Here is a 20893-nt window from a genome sequence, read left to right on the forward strand (position 1 = left end):
CTGAATGCCTAACCAAATAAAATGATTCAAACAATAGTTTAATCACATTAAATTGAGTCAAGCTTTAAGTCGCGGAAGTACCAAGCAGCGCGCCTGGCTAATAAGAAAGTAAGACGGGAACGTCGTCATTATATCAGGGATATCCTCCGTCTTCTATTCTCCTTAATTGATTATATCAGGGATAATCTACAATAGTCTGTACATAGTCTCCCTGATTATATATGATGCGACATTTCGGTATACATTCTTACGCCGTTGTCAAGCGAGAGCGCTCCCCTACCCCACGTACTTGTCACTGTTTACAGAGGTCATCAAGACCAATCTTGACGCCAGTAGAGGGACCAACAACGCTAGTACGTACCATCCGCTGGGGAGTGATTGAAACCAGAGACCATACACTAATATTTATTATATGGTCTCTGATTACATGTAACATGCATGCACATATACATACTCTGTGTTTCATTTCTTGTTGAGGATGTTGGAATACACTCCGAAACCTAGCATCTCTCCAAGTACATTTGACATTTATAACTTGCCCACTTTGAGACGACCCCTCTTTTCATTCGCTTCGGATATTTCCGCTCGGATTCAATCGTGCATGTTTGATCACGTGTCAAATTCTTTCTTCAGTTACCGGCAGTAGCAGCGTGGCACAGGTAAGCTTGTGAATGTCATTGTGTGTTTGACTGATAATGTCTTCCAAAGCATTTATTTTGAATATTTGGTAAATGGAATTTACAAGAATTTGTCAATACGGGTGCGTGTGGTTACGTTAACAACCATCGTGATAAGTGGGTCGAATGTCCGACACACACAATACAATTTGAACCCCACCTACTCTCAACAGGTACTGAGGTAGTGTTCCTTACACGCGTAGAACCCAAGCGTGTGATTCCGATTGGAATCTCTATCCCACTGTGTGGAATCCCTACCTATGTCGTCCTGTAATCTTTGGCAGTGTGACCAATTGCTACCAGAATGTCAGCTAGTATCCAGGTAGAGGAAGCATCGTCGTCATTACGAACCAACATTAGAATCAACTGCTATGACTTCCAGAGTCTGATAAGGGAACCTTCATAATTATGTTTAAATGTATGAAGGGGTGGGGAAGGTTTGGAGGGCTCATTGATTTTGTATATGACATGCATGGGGGTTGGGGGTTGGGGTTGGGAGTAAGGGTGGGAGTGTTGTCACTGACTTTGCACTTACATTTAAGTAGGATAGGGCATTCACTTTGTACAGTTTCTCCATAATGTCAAGGGCAGAATAGACCTTCAGCAACCCATGCTTGACATAAAAGGCAACTCTGCTTGTCGTAAGAGGAGACTAACAGGATCAGGTGGTCAGGCTCACACTTACTTGATAGACACGTCATCAGTTCCCATTTGCGCACATGAATGCTCATGCTGTTGATCACTGAATTGTCTGGTCAAGACTCGATTATATACAGAAAACCACCATATAGCTGGAATATTGCTGAGTGCAGCATAAAACTAAACTCACTAACTCACTCTCCATAAAGGTCACATGCAACCAAAAAATCAAACATAATTAAAACACAATTATCACTTATTCATAACATATAATATACATTGCTGCTTGTAAAAAAACAAATAAACAAAATCATAAGCGTACAATCGCGATTCAAAAGTGCAATATTTTGTACTTGGGCTTACTTCCCCGGAGTCCGAACCCAGTCACAGCAGATGGGTGTGCACTCAAGTGTAACAACGGCTTCCGATTGGCTGGTTCATTTGCTGATATGCCGAGGGCTCATAGTGTGTTTAGACAGATGATCTGTTTGATGGGCATTTTAGAAGTATGGCGAGTCACAAGAAGGTAAGATTCTTTATGGATAACAACTTCTTTTATTTTACCTGATGCGTCGTTTCTGTATGGATTCATATGCCGTTGTCAAACAAAATCATATACACTAGAAGAAGTTGTTATCCATAAAGAATGTATGTAGAGATGTTGGGTTTTGTAAATACATGTTCTATGAATTTCCGTTCGATCGAATCAAAAATCATCTCAGCAGAGATGGTGAACTACTGAAAACTGTCATTCGTCCAAGTACAAAGCAGGACTTGAAACTGACAAAAGTTTGCACCAGTTTCCGGTAGATCAAGTCACCCGAGAAAAATGGATGTACATATAGTTTCTTTGCAACCCACAGACATAAAAACATGTCATGTATACAAGTATCACACCTGCCTAATTACAAAACGTGGCAGCGACAGGACTCTGGTGCACAAGTCATAAATCAATTTATTTGTTAAGTTTAAATTGCATGTGGCCAATGATTGAAGCTGTGTATGGCCTATTGTCTTTAGCAGACAGGCAGGCAGACATATAGGTGTCAATAAACCAGACATTGAGCTTTCTCTGTGACAGAGGCTGATTCCCACAATCAACAAGGTTTTGTTTATGTAACGAGTACATTAAAATTTAGTGAATCGTTTGAACTCCGATTTCACAGGCTTTTTTTTCATTGCGTTTTTTTTTTCAACTTTATAGGTTGAATTGGCATTTTTGACGATTTGTTTCAGTAACTGCATGTCGAAAGGTATTAGAATCTGCAAAGTTGTGTTTTACGTTGCATGTGACCCTTAAGAATCGTCATCGCACCCTCCCCGAGCCATAGATTATGAATGGTGGCTAACCACATGGCAGCTTTGGTTGATCATGGATTGTTAATGTTTAATATCACAAATGAGACTTTGTAACTACTGAGGGCCAACATCACCTTGATACATTCACTTCCATTAGTAATGTTGGGAATTGGTTGGAATCTCACAACTGATGATTGCTTCATTACCAATGAACAATCATCAAAAACAAATTGGTTTGCATGATTTTTCAGATTTTCCAATCCAGGTTGTTATTGCAGATATAACCTATGCACCTTGCTACTTTAATGTGATAACAAATATATGATGAACATAAACTTCCTGGAATCTTCAAGAAATGTTTAGTCGTGACTTTTCAGTCTGTGAAGTGAGTTTTCTTAGAAGTAAACAAGTTTTTAGATCCTGACAACATCAAAGATATGTTCCATGGCCAAGTGTTTCAAAGACTATAACAGTACTTCCAAAATCGTTTGTGTTCGAGCATGAAAAAATGTGATCAATTGCTTGGTCGTTTGGCCGCTGCAACTAATCTTCGATTATTTCTTTTAATCAGAACACCACTATTCATTAGGAAAGATGTATTTCCCAAAAATTTTAAATTTGCGTATGAAAATTAGTTGTGACCACCTGCACATTCAGTAGGTCAAATAGTTTCATGTCTTAATGGTCTGAAAGATCTAGTGTTATGTCCTGTAAAAGTATGAAAAGGATTATTACAATCAGATTGTCAGCGGTCTAATGTACCATATGTGCCCAGTTATAATTATAACTTCAACAAAGGTACTTTCTCAGCAGTGTACAGATTTAAGTACTTTGTTTGGTTAAGTCCCAACCAGGATTCCACCCCACACTCTCAGTGTCTGAGTTAAATGATAGATCACTGACTTTGTGTGTTGGCGATTAGATGCATGACACTGAAGGCAGGGGTTCAAATTCTGGATGACATTCAGTCTATACTTAACTGAGAAAATGTAATCCCAAACATAACATCTGTTACATCTGACCACTTTCTACATACCATGGGCCGAGCTGGAGATTGATCCCTGTGACATGAGGCCAAGCTGGACTTTTAAGCGGTGTATCCAGGTAAAATACACATAGAAAATTCCCAATTACACATTGAAAAATAATTGTTGCGTATCAGTTACGCATTCAAGATGTTAGATACATAAAAAGTTCAAAACATATGCGTTCAGAATGTATTTATAAAGATCGCATGCTGTCACAGCTGCAGATATCTGTACAGAATTAACAACTTTTCCAACACAGCAAACTGTTGTTCTGTGTCATCTGTGCACACTGTGCTTCTGCTGTTGCCAGTTGAAAAAACATATTGCAACTATAAACTGGGAATTCTGACTGACTGACTGACTGACACTGTCAGCCTTCAAAACTGCATAACACAGCATGCCTCTGCCCCGAAGTTATTGCACCTTTTCATAATCATGTGACTTACCATAGATCACATGATCTCAGTCTAAATATAAATAGGCCATTTGACCGCAACATGTTCGTTATAAAAAAGACATCAACTGCTATCAAGTTGTACAGTACAGTATGTCTATGAGCTTTTTTTATGAAATCATTTCCATTATATTAAGTTGCTTTTACTTAGGTATGACATAAGGCAGTACATACCTGCCTAGTAAACTTACTCATTATTGTACCCACATATCTGAAAGCAGTAGGTAAGGGAAAATGAAATACTCACTCAGCATTCATAATACCACTCCAAAAAATATAGTAGGTACCGTACCCACATGAGCTCAATTTTATCTGGAGCTTTGTGATATAAAATGACATTTTGCACATTTAACATGTATCGTACTACATGTATCGTACCTTCATGTAAAAATCTTTTGTTTCATTAGTCAATAATGCTTTGACAAGTTTCCATGTCAAACCTCCAAGGAAGGTGACAACTGGAAAAAATATTACCTGCTGCCATAGTAGTAACACCAAACTCTCCGCCGAGAAGATGTATCGCTAACAATTGCGTGACATGATAATAAGACACATGCAGTGCCCATAGTGGGAAAACATTCGAGTAGCTGTTCTTGAGTTCACTATGTAGACATTTATTTCACTGACTTCGCTGCTTTATTTAAATTATTTTTGTAGAAATATTAGCTATCTATATACTACAGGTCAAATACCTGTGTTTAATGCAGATTTTCATTTACTGAGGGATCAGTGTCAGTGACAAGCGATTTTTTAAGTCCCGCCAAACCCTAAACAATAGCCATTGTCTGATTGGTTAAATCGTCTTTCTCATGTTTGATTGGATGGTCATAGGTTGCTCTAAGGTAACCTGACACCACCTCCTCCTAGGCTTTGTTAGACTCAGTAGTGGAGTGTAACGAAAAGTACCCCTAGGCATGAAAATTAGCTGTTATTAGGACTCCCTGGGGTCCTGAGTGGGAGTCAACTTTAATCAGTGTTTGCCCAGAAGGACGACTGTCTGTCGCACATCCACCGTATCCACGGCCCTAACCTCGACGCCCTCGACTACTGGGTAAAGACCTGCCCCACTAACAAGCCCAAACCAGGACCCAGTCGAGACACCGGCTCCACAAATGTCTGGAAACACCCAGCAACAGCAGAAACAACATACGTGGGATTCACGCCTGTCTCACCATTCAACAACGGAGGATCAACTGATCACCGAACCATGGGCGGTATACAGACAGCAGAACCAAGACGATGTGCCAAACAGGATCCGCCCAGGGGAAACTGGCTACGTCGCGCCCAGTTCCGCACAGCTTGATACCATTCTAAAGGAATACCAGGAAATCATACCTGGGGCCACTCACGAGGACATTCTTAAAACGTCTATGCTGCTGACTCCAACTGATTTAGCAGTCTAAAGTGGGGCGACGAATCAGCCTCCACAGCACGCTAGTGCTACACACCTATTTGTACAAAAGCCCTTGTATGTTCACATCTAACTGATTACTAAATTTTATAGAGAGCAATTCACTCACTAGTAGTGTTGTCTTCTCCATGGTTATCAAGCCGATAACTCGGGACCCCGACTGTCTAACTCAGGGAGCAGCATTTTAAACAACAAACACATGTGTTGTTTCACCCTTTTATTTGTCATTTAATCTCAATTACAAACACTTTATATACATTAGTCAGATTATATCCTTCTTACAAAACAGTCACAAACCTTAAGTGTTCTCACACCATCCCAAGCCGGGATCACACACCCAAACAGGGTAGATTTAAAAAAGAATTTTGTACTGTAGAATATTTTTTTGCCTCACGTCACACTGTAATGACGTCGCTACCACTGCTTCTTGGAAACCGATGTCATGATGCATGTCAGTTGTCATCGCCTCGCACAGCCGAAAACAATAAACTACATCGTAACACCCTCTTTGTTTGCAGTTGTTTCACTTGCCTAACGTCACTGGCGTAAACGTAACGTTTGTTTTTCAATGCATACAATGTCTCAGTTCAACTCACAATTAGAAAGCAACATCACTGTGTGCACAATGTTTACATTCCCACAATGCATATAGGTTGTAGAATGAATTCCTCTGTTTGTTATAAATGAAAAATTAGTTCCATCATAGCGTGACATCAGTTATCCAAACAAATCGTTGGAATCTCAGGTCAAATCATTATGGCACAAGAGATAAAATTTCGTCAAAAAGGGGCTTCTGTCATCAAAGATATTCCCTGCAACAGATTGCCCTTGACAGCTGTATTCATGAACAAATGATTTACCAGACATTCAGCAGTTCCAGATCAAATGGGTACATTAGATGGCCACGCTCTGTGTTCCCTCTGTATTTGAAACACTTATTAATAATTCATGCTCAGCTGAAGTTGAAAGTATTAGTGAGACATGTTCAGATTTGGGGGCTTGTTACCATGGCAAGTCTATTTAATGTACTTAAGGTTTTCACAAAATCCCCAATTCATAACAGGTTTTGTCACCTGTAAGTGATGTGGGAAGATCATTCAGTGCACAATACTTTTTTGACAAAGTCGTTTGTGACAAGGATGGCAATTTTCCGCGAATCTGTGTATCTAAATTAAAATGTAAATGAATCGATCTTGACCATGTTGGGGGCCTGTAGCACCCAGGCTTCCAGATGATTTTCAACTGAAGACACCTGTTGTCATGACTGTTATAAGCATGTGAACAGGACAGCATGTGAACATTGATAGATGATGTTTCTTACTATCCCAAACATCAGAGGTCCATCACAGTGGAAAGTTGTCTTGTTTTAAACATCTTTATTTGAAAATGAAATGGATTGGGCACAAGTTATCCAATTTAGGAATGCCTTCTCCCAGAAGTGACATGTCATATTTGCAATGTAAAAAACTTTGACAACAGGGATTTGTAGAATAAATTTACCAGGTCTTAAAGAGGATATGTATAATATACACAAGAATAAAAGTACAAAATCTTTCAGTGCACTTGATACATCCATGTACATGTTCAAATAATAATTAATTTTTGTATACTGATGGTGTAACATGACCAAATAACAATACATCTAGATAAATGGGTGAGCGATGTTTAACAACAGTATTTACATTTACAAACAAATCTGACTTATGAAGATCCAGGACAGAATAGGTCTTCAGCAACCCATGCTTGCCATAAAATGCAACTATGCTTGTCGTACAAGGTGACACATCATTGGTTCCCAGGTGAAGATCAATGCTCATACTGTTGATCACTGGATTGTCTGGTCTAGACTCGATTATTTACAGACTGCCGTCATACTGGAATATTGCTTAGTGCAGTGTAAAACTAAACTCACTCACTACAGACAAATCTTTACGCTGTGTTGTATATAAAGAACATTCTAAAACATAATGTGAATGAATTTTCACAAGGACAGGTACAAGAAGAAGCATCTGATCTTTAGTTAATTCTTAATAAATTGTAATCAAGCAGACTAGTATTGAACCTCAGATTTGTGTGAATGCTCAATTTCTTTGTACCAGTCCAAAAGAAAAGTGGAACTACGTGTATTTTACTTTAATTTTTCAGTTTAAAACCTGCTTAAGAATCTGTTTCACATTTCTATGGGAACATTGTTCCATATTCATAGAGCTGATGGATATCAAAGATGATAAGGATAGTTTCAATCTCATAAATGAAAGGGAGAAGTGTTAAGGGTTTCAAAGATTACAAAATGAGTTTTGGCAAACATGTAGGTAGTAATTCCTGAAGGATGGTGCAATATTATGAAGAATCTTACAAAATAAGCAAAGTTTTCTTTTTCTTCTTTATTCACAAAGGGTTTCCCAACCAGTTTCAAAGTACAAATGACCATGAAAAGTTTATTTTGGAAATCCTGTCTCTATACGAGCTGCTTCTGTCTGTAACTGTTCCAAGGAGTACATCCCTCCCATTTTTCAAAGACATATTGAAAATGAGAACAAATGAAAACTGTAGATGTTATCTAGTGTTGTTCTTTTTAACAAACACTTACCTTTATGGAATTTATTGTTTTGGAGGTTTTCTTTATTTATGTGATGGGACCAGCCTGCAATTGAAGAGAATGTTGCACCAAGATGTTTATGAGAAGGTACAGCTGATCAGGTAAATCTGTATGATGGATTTTGTTTTTGTAAATGTTGTAGACACAAGTAACCATGGCAACAGAGAAAAAAGTGGTGATGGTTACTGGAGGCACAGGTCTTGTGGGCAAGGCCATAGAGAATATTGTCACAAATGAACTGAAACGGGATGACGAAGAATGGCATTTTGTATCATCTAAAGATGGAGATCTTTCGTGAGTACAGCCATGTATTTATACTAGGGCAGAGGTATGTCATGGGTTTAGAATACTGGTTCACCATGACCATTTTTGAAGGTCTCTATTCCACATGGGTACAATGTGTGAAGCCCACTTGTGATGTTGGCCTTCAACAATCCATGCTTGCCATAAAAGGCAACTATGTTTGTCGTAACAGGATCGGCTGGTCAGGTTCGCTGACTTGATTGACACATTTCATCGTTTCTCAGTTGCGCAAATCGATGTTCATATTGTTGATCACTGGATTGTCAGGTCCAGGCTCGATTATTTTCAGACAGCTGCCATATAACTGGAATATTGTAGAGTGCAGCGTTAAAACTAAACTCACACACTCACACACTCACTCATTGCTCAAAATGATATTTTTCAGAGACCTTGCACAGACTGAAGCATTGTTTCAGAGGATAAAGCCAACCCATGTCATTCACTTGGCAGCTCTTGTTGGAGGTCTGTTCCGCAACCTCAAGTACAATCTTGACTTTCTGGTATGTTTCACCCAATTCCATTACATATTCATGGTCATTCTTGTGTCCAGGGGACCATCAGTTTTGGGGTTGATTGGAATGGCACCCTGACTTTAACTTGTGTCATATGTGAAAGACTTTGAAGGCAGACATGTATGTTGTGAGACTGAAGAAAATAGACTGTCTGAAGTTTCAATATATGAATTTACGATGGGTTGCCTGGAATGATCGCTCGTCTTGTTGTAGGTTGATGTGGATTTCTGGGCTCTCCTTACATATTTCTGGAATATTAGTAAATATATTGCTAAAATATTACCTTAATACTCACTACCTGTCATCCACCATTGGAAGATCTAATCCAACTGTTAATGAATGTGAAAGGTATTTCATCATGTTTTTCAAATACAGTCAAATCCCGATGAGTCGAATCACTGGGGACCAAGTACTAAATTTGACTTATCAATGTTTTCGAGACATAAGAATGCCTATGAGGGTAGAAAAAAGATGATATTGAAGAAGTCTTTTGGTATATAAATATGCTAGACTAGACAGGAGACCAGTCAGCCATCAAAAGGTGGTAACTGTGGCGTGTTTAGTTCAACAAACAGAGGCCTCATTATGGCCAAACATTTCGCTCTTGCAGTGGGGATTGTACATTTATTGTAAGTAACATGAGTGTTTATTTTGAAACACAAACATTAAATTATAAGGTAAGGAAATAAAGTGATTTTTTTTCATGTAGACTTTGCCTTTAACGCTTCCAATTCCAGTGGCGATGGTTTGACGGCAACTTGTGTGTTGTCTTCATCATCAGGCCAAAGATGTATATTCAAATGAATATAAGTCTTTGATCAGATGATCACCGATCATTGTTAACTCAATGTCATGTGCTAATTATTCCCCCGTTTCTGTAAAATCACTAATCTGCCTTTTGACTAATCACCCATTAAAGGGCAGATAGGAGTGAGCCGTGTTGGTTTGTTAATTGGATCAGTAAGCTACACCAGTTAGTGCCTCTTTTTACTTACTTTGACTTATGTATACAAGATTAATGTTGTTTGAATCTCATGGGACCAAACTTCCTTCTCGTGTTATTGTGTGTAATTATGAGATGAATTCGTGTAGCCGGAAATCAAATGATGACAATTTTAACAGGGAATGGTCGGAACCGAAGTTATGCATACTAATGATTACATTACTCTAAATCAGGATCAGTGCACAAAACATGAATTAGACACATGGTTTTGAAACCTCTGTAGACGACAGGATCTGAAATCTGACGTTATATGATCACCATGGAAATAGTTTTTTAAAGTGGAGAAACATCACCCTTCATTAAGTTTGGCAGCTCATCATAAGCTTGTGAAAATGTGTGGCGGTACAGCAAGCTGAGGGCCAACACACTCAATACTGACCTCTTCGTGTTTTGTGTATTTCAATTTCACTGACCCAACCCCTCACTTTTGTAGTGCACCTGCTTTCCAGTTTGTAATAATGTCACAACTGTTTGTGTCAGTTTTGTAATAAAAAAAAGGTCAAAGTAAAGTTTGAAATAATGCAGTGATTCTTATCCTCATTTCTTTCTGTTTCAATGGTTGTTGCTAAACATTTGTTACTGAGTACATTTTCTCTCTTAAGCAGCTGGTGGAACAGCATCGGCACACCCAGATCAGACCCCTACAACTGACAGCTTACATTAGGGGATTATGTAGACAACATTTGATTTGGGTGACCTTGGCCTTATCTCCATGGTCACCACAACTTTTGACCATTATTCAAACTTATGTAAACACGTTATCTCAATAAACATTGCACCCAAGATCTTCAATAATGTCTGCAGCCTACATTGGGTGTTTATGCAGACACAAGTCAAGCATCTTGTAAGTGACCAAAAAATATTAAGTAATAAAATTGTCATAAATATTTCACTCTTTTTTTTAGCAGCAGGGGTCATTGTCATATTAGTGGCAAACACTTGTTTGTTATTAGTTTGTAAAGGTTTTTTGCCAGTCTTTCTCTATGTTGTAGATTATACATCATATTTCCTGTTCATTAGCTTGTAACTGTTGTAAACTGGCTTCCCGGTGATATTTCATTCATAAATAAGGAATTGCAAAGGAAGGCATACCAGCACAAATGTCTTCATAGTACCATTTTATTCAACATCTAACCATCCATCATGCTGCGGACATTTCCTGTGTTCCAGCGGGTGAACATTCAGATCAATGACAACATTCTCCACACCAGCTACAAGTCTGGAGTGAAGAAAGTGGTATCCTGTCTCTCCACCTGCATCTTCCCTGACAAAACCACATACCCTATTGATGAAACCATGGTAAGATAAACCTTGTACCCTTTTGATGAAACCATAGTACGGTAAACCGCCCAATCTCTTGATGAAACCATGGTAAGACAACTCCCTTCTTCTGTTGATGAAACCATGGTAAGACAGACCGCCTGCCCTTCTTGATGAAACCATGGTAAGACAAACACTCGACCCTTTTGAAACCATGGTAAGACAAACCCACAACCCTATTGATGAAAATCCGTGGTAGGACAAACCCCCTACCCCTTTATGAAACCATGGTAAGACAAACCCCTTACCCTCTTGGTGATACCATGGTAAGACAAACACCCTACCCCACTGATGCCATTATGGGAAGACAGTCCTCCTTACTTGATTGTTGAAACCATGACAACCCAAACTCCCAACATCATTTCATTGTTGAACATAGACAAAACATGTTATATTTGGGATTACACCTTCAGTAGGAATCGATTAGATATGCTGACTTTGTCTTCTGGTGGTAAGGTGTCTCACTCTGAAAGTGTGGGCTTGAATCTTAGATGGGACTCAGCCGAACAAAACTACTAGAATCAGTGCTTTACTGAGAAAGTGTAATCACAAATATTACACAAATATTACATGTTAGATTTGGCCCCTTTCTAACTGGCTTTGTAGATGACACCATGGAAAGCACCAAGTACCCAACAGTAATAACAATCAATTTATAAAACAATAGTTAGAATGTTGAAAGTATTATGAACTATCCACTTGCCCCATGTTTGAACCAGTTGAATCATGGAAATCTACTCAGATGGACAAACAAACATCAGAACAACCTTGTCCATGTAAGCTCTGGGACTGTCACTGAACTGCTATTGCCTTAATTCCAGTGTTTGCTATTGTCACTTTTTGTTTTTGATATGTCTATAGACAGTTCTTTTGAAAAGTTTTAAAGTGAGCGGTAAAATACAATTTGCATTTTCTTCTCCAATTCTCCATGAATGGTGACAAGTATTTGCATGTTTGTCTTTTTTCAGGTTCACAATGGCCCCCCACATGACAGCAACTTTGGATATTCTTATGCCAAACGTCTCATTGACATTCAGAATAAGTAAGTAAAGATTGTGTGAACTGATATATCCTGTCTCCATACTTTAATTCAGAATAGTGTTGGATACTGAAAGCAATTTAGTGTCTCCAAGAAGGTTTCAAATCACCCTCTTGTCAGTCATATATACTTAGAATAAAGAGTTAAGCGCCACCCAGTATATTTTGCCAATGTAGGTTTTCTGATGGAAATCTGTTATAATTTGGCTTAGTTCATTTCAGTTTAAAACCAAACTAATATTGAAATTATCTTTTACTTTTAACAGAATGTATGCACATTAAGAAACAGGCACTTTGTTTTCCTCAAACTTTTGAAAAGTGAAAATCAGAAATGACTCTTTGAAGGGCATTTAGAAGTGAAATGCATAAGAATGAAGATTTTATGGATATCAACTTCTTTATATGAGAACACAATGTTTCGGAGTTAATGCTTACTCCTTCATCAGGTGATTGAGAATGGGGTACAGAGCTATATTTATATGTACAGGTAAAACAATAACAAAGTAACAAGTGGAATGAATTAACGAAAGCTGGAAGCCAGTATAAACAAGCGCTGATTGGAACCCGACAGTTATGATAACAATGATAGAAGCCAATGGTAATACATTACAGATGATGGGATATGTTTACATAACACAGGTAGGGGGTAAGGACGATGTACATGATTAGGGATAAGGATGGAAGCCAATGGTGGATGATGTTTACATAACACATGATTGGGGATTAAGGATGATGTACATGACTACATGAGGGTATGTTTACATGGGGGTTGATGATGTACAAACACAAGTAGATCTACCCGTGTACATCCTTATCTACTTATCAACATTTGTGCATTGTGTTGGGGAAGAGATTCTAGTTTTCCCAAAGCTTATGTGAATTACATAGGCATTACGAATGATCACTTTGGAAACAACATTGCTGATTGTACAACTAAATCTGATTGCAACCAATCACAAATCCTGAACGCTCACACCATGAAAAGGTCATATTAGAACAGTGGTTTGTAGGAAGATGTGACAAGTGACCTCTGTGGGAACAGTCAGCATTAAAAAAATGTTCCATGTTGAAACTTTTAGACTGCTCATGTCTGCCATATCAATATAAACAAAGGCAATAAGACTAATTCCAATGCTGCCAACATTTTTCTGTCACTACAAAACATTTAGTTCCATTTGGTTTTGACAGCCGCTGTTATAACTTAAACCTGACCAAAATGTTTTTGGCATCTCACTGGTATTGCTGGAATGTTGCTACAACTGGTAAAAAAGATCATCCTTGCATGCTCTCACTCATACATTCAACATAAAGACAGAACTGCATCAAACGTGTGTGTGTGTGTGTGTGTGTGTGTGTGTGTGTGTGTGTGTCTGTGTCTGTGTGTGTGTCTGTGTGTCTCTGTGTGTGTGTGTCTGTGTGTGTGTCTGTGTCTCTGTGTCTGTGTCTCTGTGTGCGAGAGAGAAAAGTTTTGAGAACAAATGTTAGGACATTGCCTGATATTTCAGAGCCTATCACATGCAACATGGCTGCCACTTCACTTCTGTAATCCCTACCAATGTGTTTGGTGCCCATGACAACTTCAACCTGGAAGATGGCCATGTACTACCTGGGCTCATGCACAAAGTCTACATGGCAAAGAGTGAGTCAACAATTACACACATCAATCTCAAAATTGTAGCTGGCCTAACATATATTTCCTGTAACGTTGAAGTTTATTGTTGTGAGTTAATAAATGATGAACCTCAGTGAAAATTAAATTCCTAGGAAAACTTTACACCAAATTGCAGATGTACACATACATGATAATAGCACATGCTTCACAACAGTTCAATGCATGATTGGTTCCCCCTGTTGTTTACCCCATGCAAGTGGAGAAATTCATCAATATACACCCCGACTGTTGATCACTTGATTGTCTGGTCCACACTTAATAATTTACAGACCACCGCCATATTGCTGGAATATTGCTGAGTGCGGCATAAAACTAACCTAGCTCACTGTCTCAACCTTTGCAAATAATTGGAAACTGAAAACATTGGCTGAGAATTTGCACAGAAATATTGGCAAATGCAGTAATGTGAGTTTGACTACAACTTTCAGAGAACAATACACCATTCACTGTATGGGGCACAGGCTCACCACTCCGTCAGTTTGTTTACTCCCTTGATCTGGCACGACTCTTTGTCTGGGTGCTTCGGGAATACCAGGAAATAGATCCCATCATCCTCTCTGGTAAGTTAAAACATCAGCAACGTAACGTTTAATTTTTCTATCCTGGGATGTACCAGGCATTTTATACTTTACTCAGTAAGTTGTAAGACTTTAGTATGACTAAATTGTTCAGTTGGTACGATTACATAAATTAATCTTTTAATCATACTTCAGTGGGATTGTTGTTCCTGATCTTAACCATTTGATTTCATGGTCCAGCATCAAGGCTATATCACTTTTCACATACTAAATGAGCAGTTGACTGACTTAGTAGTTCGATTGTCAAAAAAACCATGTTCAATTTTCATTACTGAATACAATATTTGAAACAAATTTCTGTTGGCCCTGACATGACATTGCTAAAACCTTGCATTTCTTTCTGACTTTTAGGTGTCTAAGTAAAGATTGCTTTTTGCACATGACTTGCATGTTCATGATCACATCATTTTTTACAGTTTTTGATGGGTTCTGGTGAAACAGTTCTCAGTTTCACAGTGTCAGTGGGGTAGCCTAGTGAATAAAGCATTCGCTTGTCACACTAAAAACCTGCATTCAGTGCCCCACATGGATATTGAGTATGAAGTCCATTTCTTTTGTCCCCAGCCAAGATATTGCTGGGATAATGCTAAAGGCAGCAGTCACTCAATCAGCTGTACATTTGAACCTAACTTTTAGGTCTGCAGCAAGTAACTGGGACAGGGTTAGGTGGTAAGGGTTCAGCTACATGGGTAGTAAATCAGACTCCTTCCAGACCTCATTGTGTTGCTAACATCAGGTGTGATGAGGAAACATATATACATGTACATGCATAACTGAATGAGTGTGTTATTTCAGTTGGAGAGGAGGACGAGATCAGCATCAAGAGAGCAGCTGAGCTGGTTGTTGAAGCCATGGAATTTAAGGGAGAGGTCAAGGTGAGAAAAGTTGTCTGGCTATCTTGGTCACAGAGGAGTAAATACTGGCCATGGAACTGAAGCTCAGACATACAGTCTGTAGTATGGTCGGGTCATCCAGTGTCAATTTGGGTCAACCTGTGTATAGTCAGGATCATCCTGTGTAGTCAGGGTCATTGGGTATGTTGTCACAGTCGTCATGTGTGTAGTCAGGGTCATTGCGCATGTCATTCGGGTCATCCTGTATGTAGTCATGGTCACCATCCCATCAAATATGAGAAGGTTGAACAGATTTAACCAATCAGACAACGGCTACTATCTAAGGTTTGGCAGACTTCCTGTGCATAGTCTGGGTCATCCTGTGTGTAGTCAGAGTCATCGTGTGTTTAGTATGGGTCATCGTGTGTGTAGTCAGGGTCATCCTGTATGTAGTCACTGTCATCCTGTTTGTAGTCTGGGTCATCCTATGTGTCATCCGGTTCATCCTGTGTGTCGTCTGGGTCATCCTGTTTGTAGTCAGGATCATCCTATGTGTAATCAAGATCATTCTGTGTGTATTGAGGGTCTTAAGAGGCAAGTAAAGTAACAGGATTTGTCATCATACCCACTGACTTGATACAGGTCATTTTATCTCAGTTTCACAGAAGACTCTCATGACATGAGTTACTGGATTGTCTACTCCAGAGTTGATTGTTTATAGACTGACTCCATATATACAACACATTAAAAGTCTAGACAATATCCATATATATATTCGGTTAGATCAGAGACCATATAATAGATGGTCTCTGGTTAGATCGAAGATGACTTTCACCGCTAACTTTTAGGGGAACCTCACTGAGATGAATTGCATGAGGATCATACATTGTATTGCTGAAAAGCATGTGCAGATAATTTAGCGGTAGTCCTAAACAGCTCGTGAGTAAAACACAATCTTTAAAGATTCCAATATTTATTCTACATTTAAAATACAAAGTTGTTGCAAACCTTGTTCTGTGCACAATTCCCTTCACAATTTTGTGAACACCATGGTTCCTCACATCATAGTCCAAAAGTGTCCATCGAAGAAAACATTGCAACTTCAAAATAGACATGTTCTCTCATCCATGTTCTGGTTTTGCAAGGGGGTCTGAAGGAGGAGGCAACCCTCCACCAATACCACTTGAATACCACTAACAAAGACCTGACTTACGCATCAACTGTTACAGTATCATCTTGTGAATAGCTGCTTTTGGTGTAAAACTTTGTGAAGAATTCTCACATTTTCACTGACTGTCATCATTTTTAACTTTTGACAATAACGTTTTCAACATTACAAATTTGTTTTACAATACATCAGTTCATGTGTAAACAGTATCTTTACACAGTATAGAATATTTTGCTAAATATAGTTCCGAACAGATAACTGATGTAAGTGACTACATTTACACTAGCCAGTCTATGCTTTGATGGGTAGTTTAGTTGGAATATTGCTGGTTGCTGCATTGAGGACACAATGACACAAACTGTAACCTGTGACTTACGTGACCTCCATGTAGTCAAGGTAATGAAATGATGATATGCTCCCAAGGTCATCCTGAACTGACTTCATTAACCATGCTGTTTCAGTATGACACAACCAAATCTGATGGGCAATTTAAGAAGACTGCCAGCAATGCCAAACTCAGAAAGTACCTACCCGACTTCAAGTTCACTCCAATAGAGAAAGGTAAGTAACACATGTATATATTATGTTCATGATATTGATCACTCATTTGTCTGGTTATTATGTTGAAGTAAATTATCAAATTATAATAATTTGTGCTTATTTTTCAGCCATAAAGGAAACCTGTGATTGGTTTGTGGCCAACTTTGAGACAGCAAGAAAATGAGGCAACTTGTGGTGTGACTGTCCTTGGAGGTTTATAACTGGAATCCATTTTAGTTTTAGAGTCTATGTATCAAGTTCTTGATCTAAGCCAATGGGAGGTAACTAGGTATTAGTGTCATTTCAAAAGTGCCTGGACAATTAGGAATCACGACACCTGGAACTAAGGTTATCACCATGTAATATACAGTCATGAAATATATTGCAATTATTTTTGACTTAAAATAGATCTGTGTGTGCTAATAATTAATTGAAGATTCTGTCAAAAAGGAACAAAATTTTCAGTTCTGACAAAAAATGTGGCTTACAGGATAATTAAATTTTGGAAAAGTAAAAGCAATTCTTGTTTTGACCAGCAGTTGGGAAGCTTTTACATTTGTTATTGCATGCAACTTCAACAAGGTCAGAAGGGGTTAACAGAGGACATCTCATGATTCTTTTTCAAGTGTAAAGGGACTGTATTAGTGCAATGTACACAACTGATATGTTCCATCAATCATTGACAGGTGATCATTCCTTTGTACAGTGTCACTTAGAAATGAGGATATAAGCTGCATGGGTTATTTGATCATGCCCGTCCATAATTCTGGGAAAGCTGTAATCACCAATATTTTGTTTTGTTCACAGATATTTATTTTCCATATAACAATATGTTTTTAAGTCATGTTGTTGTGTCATTTGAAGTATTTTTTGAATCTCATTAATGTGATCATGCCAGAGAGAACAACATTCCATCCTGTTTGTCTTACTGTGTGCAGATCAAGTAAAAATATATTTGTTTTTGTTTTGGGTCATATATCAAACATGGTCTCTGATGATACCAGTCTCACTTTTATGTATGTGTTGTGATGTATTTCAAGCATCCCTTTGAAATAGAGCTACCTGTGTTAACTGCCATCATTAGTGATGTTTCTCTTTGAATGTAGGATAGGATTATCAGTATAACTGCTGTGGACATTGTCAGCTACATAATAGCCTTTCTCTTTGAATATGAGTTGACATAATGTAATTGACCATTAATCTGTAACTTGATCATATTTATGGTGTATTTGTTCTGTGAGTGGCTCCTTTTTGATGATGAAATAATGGAAGAATATCCCATTAATATTATGAATTGCTAATGTCTTCTTTAGCCATTAGAGGAATGATCATTGCAATGAAAAGGATATACAGCATTGTATTTTTTTGTCTCATTTCTTGTGCATGGTCTATGAAATCAAGGTTGTATGAGATTTTTGTTCTCTGTGTTGGTATGCATACTGTATATTTAGGCCTCAGTGAAGTATGAAGGTACTGTATAAAAGAATATTTGTCGTGGGAGAAAAACAGCAAGCAATCAATAACCCAGCTCAGAAATGTACTGAAACCGGGCCCACTTGCACAATGCAGTCTTAATGCTATGACTCTTTAAGGTTTGTGTATACAGTTTGTGAGTTAAAATCATTCTAGAGATAAGACTGCTTTGTGCAAGCAGGAACATATACTAGTTTTGTTCTGAAACAGAATATTCTTCTAATATGAGGACACTTGTTCACCGGTGAACATTTAATGTTGCATAATGTATGTGTCCTAACGTGTACAGGTTCCTTTGTAAGTATTCGTTATTTTCAAGTGTCAGAGTAAACCATTGGAAACTGTTATTTGGCATTTGTTTTCCTGTTAAGTATTGTTGTTGCAGGAGTAGTTACAGGTTTTGAGAAAAACAGGGTGCACATTTCATACTGATCCATTTTCATGAGAGTTTCAAATTCAATGGTCATGTAAGAAAGTTTCAAGACATGGTAGGGGTGCTGCCTCCCCCTCTGGATCTTCGTATGAGCTGTATTCAGATGGAAGGGAACCATCCTGCATGTTTAGAAACTCATATCACTTAAATGTAGCTGTTCTGCAGCAGCAAGACGAAGGGTATTCATGTTAACAAACTTTTAGCTATGGTCATATTATTCCCTGTTACATGTTGAGGTAATTTGTTACATCACATCTGTTATCTTCTGTTTGGCTTCACTACCTGTATCTGTATAATGATGCTTTGTATGTTTTTTTCACTGATCATCGTGGGTAGCGTGTCCTGTATTATGGGTGAATAAATCTTTTCTGGTTTTCATAATACACCTTTTGGTTGTTCTTTCTGAATGAAATGGCTCTCAAGATAAATACTTGTTGATCTTAAACCAAGAATGAGTGAGTGTAGGTTGATGCTGCTGTACAAGGGGTAGTAAACACAAGTAGTACCCATGTTGCAATTATTTTTTCAGTACCTGCAACAAGTGCAACCAGGTTGACAGTTTTGGCAGTACCATCAAAATTTTGGTAGCCCGATAAAATAATCATTAGTCTCTTGCCGTCACTACAGCTTAGACCTCCAGCTATAGCCCTAAATGCAAGTCTACATTTCCACAGGTTGGAATCTCTGGGCACCCTGGGGCTCCTTTTCAATTCACATGGGTTTATTTGTTACAATAAAAATATTCTCCATATACATCTCATCGAAAATATCGCACCACACATTTTAAAATTAACTGAGAAAATATAATTTTCATTTTCCTTTTTAAACAACATATTCAACATATAACACCATCTGTGAACATCATACCACGAACACCTGTTTCGAGCTGCACCCTCGCATTGCGCATGGTTGTTCCGGGGGGTCTGTTTTCTGAAAATGCAGTGTGCACATGTCCTCGTTTGGCATATGTTATACACAGCCAAAATGTGATTTTAGGCATAAGTTAAGTTTCATTTTGACCAATTTGTGCATCTGAACCAAAGATGGCAAATTATTGGTGTGCACCAGACTGGTATGTCTATTGGAGCACAAGTGAACATTAATAACACCGGGGAGACTATATATAGATGGGAATGGACGAGTTTGGAGGCAGAGAGGCATAGCATATGATCAGAGGACCATTCAAACTGATGGTCTATTTGGGGGTTGATCCGTCATGGTGCAGGGGTGTTGTAAAATTGACCTCATCACAGTTCCTGGGACAATGAACAGAAGTACCCGAACTTGATCCTGGACGGTGATGTTGCGCCTCATTTAGATAAACATGCTCTCGCCACACGTCCAGTCTTCGTGGACGATAATGTCAAACAACATCGTGCCCGAGCTGTTGTTCAGCATTTCCAACAATTGAGGCAGTTCCATGGCATGAAGTACGTCATGGCATGAATCCTGTTGAGCATTTATGGGACATATTTTGATGTAGAGTAAGAGCAAGGGATCCTCATGTTCAGAACCTTCAGGAATTGACCCACGCATGCTTTGCATGATGAATGGCAGCAGACCCCCAGTGAACCAGACGTCGAGATGCGGTTACACCAGATACTGTGTTAGCCAGTCAGTGTGGACCTTTGCTAGTGTGTTTGACATTAATGAAATGTGAACGTCAGCCATGCTTATTTCATGGTGATTATAGTGAACTTTAGTTTGCTACAATTAAACCCTAAATTAATTTTCAAATTCTGACTGAACCCCCACACGAGGTCATATAACAGTTTAATGTGCTTTTCTAAGTACCATTTTTATGAGGTTGAAGATCCAGTTTTTCTTTGCGAAAAAATTGGGTGGTGCGATATTTATGACGAGGTGCCTGTATATTTAGTGACAATAAAAGCGTTAGTCTTGGTATACCATAT

At 38.5% G+C, this 20893-nt stretch overlaps 1 protein-coding gene across 1 annotated transcript; it reads left to right on the top strand.

The window, feature by feature from the left end:
• Window positions 1-583: 583 nt before the first annotated feature.
• Window positions 584-19361, top strand: LOC137286261 (GDP-L-fucose synthase-like). The gene is made up of 10 exons (XM_067818011.1): window positions 584-659; window positions 8250-8401; window positions 8796-8910; window positions 11096-11224; window positions 12214-12287; window positions 13789-13922; window positions 14384-14515; window positions 15329-15408; window positions 16996-17095; window positions 17203-19361. The coding sequence occupies exons 2-10, from the start codon at window positions 8262-8264 to the stop codon at window positions 17256-17258; spliced, it is 960 nt and encodes a 319-aa protein (XP_067674112.1). The 5' UTR covers window positions 584-659; window positions 8250-8261; the 3' UTR covers window positions 17259-19361.
• Window positions 19362-20893: the final 1532 nt, after the last annotated feature.

The sequence above is a fragment of the Haliotis asinina genome, chromosome 6 (assembly GCF_037392515.1).
Source record: "Haliotis asinina isolate JCU_RB_2024 chromosome 6, JCU_Hal_asi_v2, whole genome shotgun sequence".
NCBI classification, from domain to species: domain Eukaryota; kingdom Metazoa; phylum Mollusca; class Gastropoda; order Lepetellida; family Haliotidae; genus Haliotis; species Haliotis asinina.